Here is a 3,960-nt window from a genome sequence, read left to right as displayed (position 1 = left end):
CATGCATAAGACTAAGCCTCATGCATTAGTCTAATACATGAGGCTAATGCATAAGATTAATTATCATGTATAAGAGCCTTATGCATAAGCCATAAGCCATAATCTTAAAGAGCATACACACTTATCCTAAACCTTGCACCCAAGGGTGCAAACAAGTAAAGCATAAATAGAAAAAATGAACGTAAGATAAAAGACAAAGATCTCTTACCTTATGAGGCTTGTAAGTCTTCACTTGAAGATGTAGAAGGAGAACCTAGAAAATCAAACCAAGATGAAAAAAATAAGTATACAACATTTTATTACATGAGAAGAGTAAGAGGAGAAGTCTCTCTAACCCTAACCCTGATAAAAATCTTATGGCTTATGCAAAATCCTAACCTTAGATTCTAAATAGAAACCCTAATAGAGAGCTTTCCATCATCAAAGCTCTCTATTAGGGTTTTTATATAAGAGGTAGGGTTAGGGTTAGACTTCAAGAAAGAGAGGAAAAAATATAAGAGAAGGGAAAGAGAAGCTTTCATAGAAAGCTAAAGGAGAGGAGTATGGAGATGGAGATGAAGCTTTCATGGAAAGCTTGTGTGTATAGGAGAGGGAGATGAAGAGCACATACCTTGAGCATAGGATGTGAGAGGTGAAAAAGATAGAATAGATACGTGTCTGCACAAAAGAGGCTTAAGACATTTGGAATGACATTGTCATTAGACAGTGATGACTTGGCGGGAGTATACAAGTTTTCACAGCTATTGGATAAAAAAATCGTGTTGTTATTTTCACTGCTCATTAGAGAAAATAACAGGTAAAATTTTATTGATCAGCAATATTATTTTGCTGCTTAGTGGAAAAAATAGCAGCAAAATTTTATCGCTTTTACCAGTATTAAAAGACCCTAATATCCCCCATTGCAAAAAAAATATTTTTCCCTTGATGTGTTGTGGTGTAGCAAAAACAAACATACAACACACTAGTAATCACAAATAAATAACTAGGAAGAAACACGAGGGAGAAGGAAGGAAGTGGGAACGTGACACACATTAAAGAAACATTTTAAAGAATCATATTATTTTAAAGAAGTAAGAGACAAGTAAAAAGGGTTAAGTAGGGAACTCTAATTATCATCCACCATTAGCTTTAGAAGTAGATACTTCTTACCTGCCACCATCCAACACCAAACAAAGAAATATATTAGTAGTGGGAAGGTAGGAGTCAATGAGACTCTACACTTATTATTGATATCACTAAAGCAAGCTTTTCTTTGTTGTTATAGAAAAAGAGTATGTACACTACAAAATGAAAAGATTTGTTAGAGCTCATAAAATCATAGCATTATATCTTGAAAATAAAAAAAATAGTTCTTTAATGTAAGTTGAATAAAAGATAAAATGTTAGAGGGTTTTTTTGCCACTTTTGAGGACGCTCCAAGTACTTATCTCTAAGGCAAAATAGAACATCACTTAAATAAGATGTAGAACAAGTAAAAAATCTAGAAGAGTATTTCAGGTTATTCAGTTACTCCTGTGATGAGTAATAAAACATCACAAATAATAAACCATAACATGTTGATTTCCTGAAAGCTTACTAAAGCATGAGTAGAATGACTAACAAGTTATTGAAAAAATTAGACCATTGATCCATATAGAGATCAATAAAAGTGAAGATATAAACGTGCAAAAACCAATAAAAAAGCAACATTAAAACAAGCAAAAAGAATTAAATATTTTTTTACAATTAAGGATAAGAGATAACAAGAGAGTGTGTGTGTGGAGGGACATGGGGGATCCTTACGCTAAGCTACATGAACACAAACAAAACCATTTGAGCCCCTTCGTTAGGGGAAGATATTCCAACGACTAGAACTATTTATCTCTCGTGAGGAGTCCTACACTTGAAATATGAGGCTGAAGCCAAAAACCTAACATCTTTTTTCTTTCTTTACTATAAATAGAAAAGTGTGAAAAACACGTCCATACATGTATGTGTATACAATATTTGATCCACAAAAAGGAGAAAGTGAGTTGGATTATATGTATATTACTTTTTATCTTTTTATATATTTTATAGCCACTAAAATAATGGTGATTATTCTATGTATATTCATGGTTTGTGTGCATGTGTGTGTGTGTTGTGTGGTGCACACACGTATGCATGTGCATGTGCATGTGGGCTAGAGGGGTTCACTATATGTAAACTCTCTATATCACATGCGTTCAAGGCCTAATTTAAAAACCCCTTATCTGTAAATTTTTTCATAAATAAAACACTCCCTTTTTCTATTCAATCTTTAAATACCCCTTTTAAATGGTACCCTTCTGTATGTAAAAAAGTGTAAAATAGAGGTTTAAAAATAACCCTTCTATTGAACCCACGTGCTACACTTACATATTTACGAGTGACCCCCCAGCATATGGGTGTGTATGAGTATGTGTGTGTGTGCACACACGCATGCATATGCATGTGCATGTGAGTGAGTATGCCCACATCGGGTTGGTTACTCAAGTCATTGTAGTAGTAATCGCTGTCGGCCATCTCAACCATGCTAAATCCACCACTCATGCCGCCATCTCCTGATGGAGCGCAGGTCGCACTCAAATTGATGTTGCTACCACAGCCTTGTGAACGATCTTGAACATCCATGGCATAGTAACCAGGTGGGCAGGTGCAGTTTATTGTCCCATCTGCTAGCTCGTTACAGATTCCAAACGGACCGCAAGGGCTTCCCAGCTTGCACTTATCATCCACAATCTCCCATGTCTCTTGCCATGACCTTGCACTGGCTTGCCAACTGTAGATTCGGAGATTACCATCTTGATCCAGCGTTAATCTGCTCACTGGCATAGAGCCATTGCTGTAAAAGGATTTACCATAGTCTTGATTAATTAAGAAATCTCCACTCACATTCATATTTGCATACATGTATATGAAGTCGACGTTGTGGTACAATGCGTGCAGATACAGGTTCTGCTGATAATCTGTTGCAAGGTAGAACCTACCTGATATATAAGAGGTCTGATTCTCCCTTGACTGCAACAGATAGGGTTTGTTTACTACCAGATCCACATCCGCAGAATCCCCATACTTTGGGAGCATAAGAGAGTCCGTGAGCTCTGTAAAGCTCTGCCATAAAATGTTCTTGCTCTGATCCAGCAGCACCAGGTTTCCTGTGTCTTGCAATTCTGCAAAAGAAACTTTGCTAATTTTGCCACTGCTCCAAACAACATTTTCCCTTGAATCAGAAAGCTCTAAAATGCCTTGGCTTGTGAAATTGAACATTGCACCACTTTCCATCACCGGATTATCTCTATCCTTCAATTTAGCCGGCCACCAGAGGGATGTTTTGTTTGGATCACTGGTAAACCATATTGACAGCAAATACTCATTATGGCTAATGTTCTTAAAACCAAAAGTGCAAACTCCATTCTCGGACAGCCAGTAATTAGCGCTGCTTAGCTGAGTAGCTGCAAAAGAGGCGTTGCGCCCGGGCTGAAATACTGTTGCAGCAGCGCCAGTGCTACTCACAAGGAAACTCCCAACTAACCAGCACCCAGCGCCATGCTTGATTATTGATCAATTTGTAAGATCAAGAGGATTAAGGAGGTTAATTAAGGTTAACATAGGTAAAAGACAGGGAGAGGCCGATAGGCTGTAGATCTTGACGATGAGGGTTTTGATATGAGCTCTTAAAATGACAGTGGGGAAAAAACTGAAGCAGGTGAGGGAAAAACAGAGATAAGCACAATATTAGTACTTTCCTCTTCCACAATTCGGTGACTTTCGGGGCAAAAATTAGCTACATGCGAGTAGTTTTTTTATTGTTTTCCATGATTGAGAAAATGAAGTCATAAAGTAGGAGACGTTGAAAACGTGTTCTTGACCCAAACTTTTTCACGGTTGAATTCAGTCAAAATTTAGTCTATCTTAAGAAAAACGTATAACTTTGTGGAGCACCAAAAGCCACACGCACCA

At 37.3% G+C, this 3,960-nt stretch overlaps 1 protein-coding gene across 1 annotated transcript; it reads right to left on the bottom strand.

The window, feature by feature from the left end:
- Nucleotides 1–2,038: 2,038 nt before the first annotated feature.
- LOC147619508 (G-type lectin S-receptor-like serine/threonine-protein kinase At1g61360) lies at nucleotides 2,039–3,754 on the bottom strand. Its single transcript, XM_086773548.1, has 2 exons — nucleotides 2,988–3,754; nucleotides 2,039–2,842 (listed from the first exon to the last, which is right to left on the bottom strand). The coding sequence occupies exons 1-2, from the start codon at nucleotides 3,280–3,282 to the stop codon at nucleotides 2,823–2,825; spliced, it is 315 nt and encodes a 104-aa protein (XP_086629674.1). The 5' UTR covers nucleotides 3,283–3,754; the 3' UTR covers nucleotides 2,039–2,822.
- Nucleotides 3,755–3,960: the final 206 nt, after the last annotated feature.

Source organism: Cibotium barometz, chromosome 33 (genome assembly GCF_041138505.1).
Source record: "Cibotium barometz isolate CiBa-2024 chromosome 33, ASM4113850v1, whole genome shotgun sequence".
Classification (NCBI taxonomy): domain Eukaryota; kingdom Viridiplantae; phylum Streptophyta; class Polypodiopsida; order Cyatheales; family Cibotiaceae; genus Cibotium; species Cibotium barometz.
The sequence above is the reverse complement of the archived record's forward strand: the minus strand, read 5'-3'. Positions and strand labels throughout refer to the sequence as shown.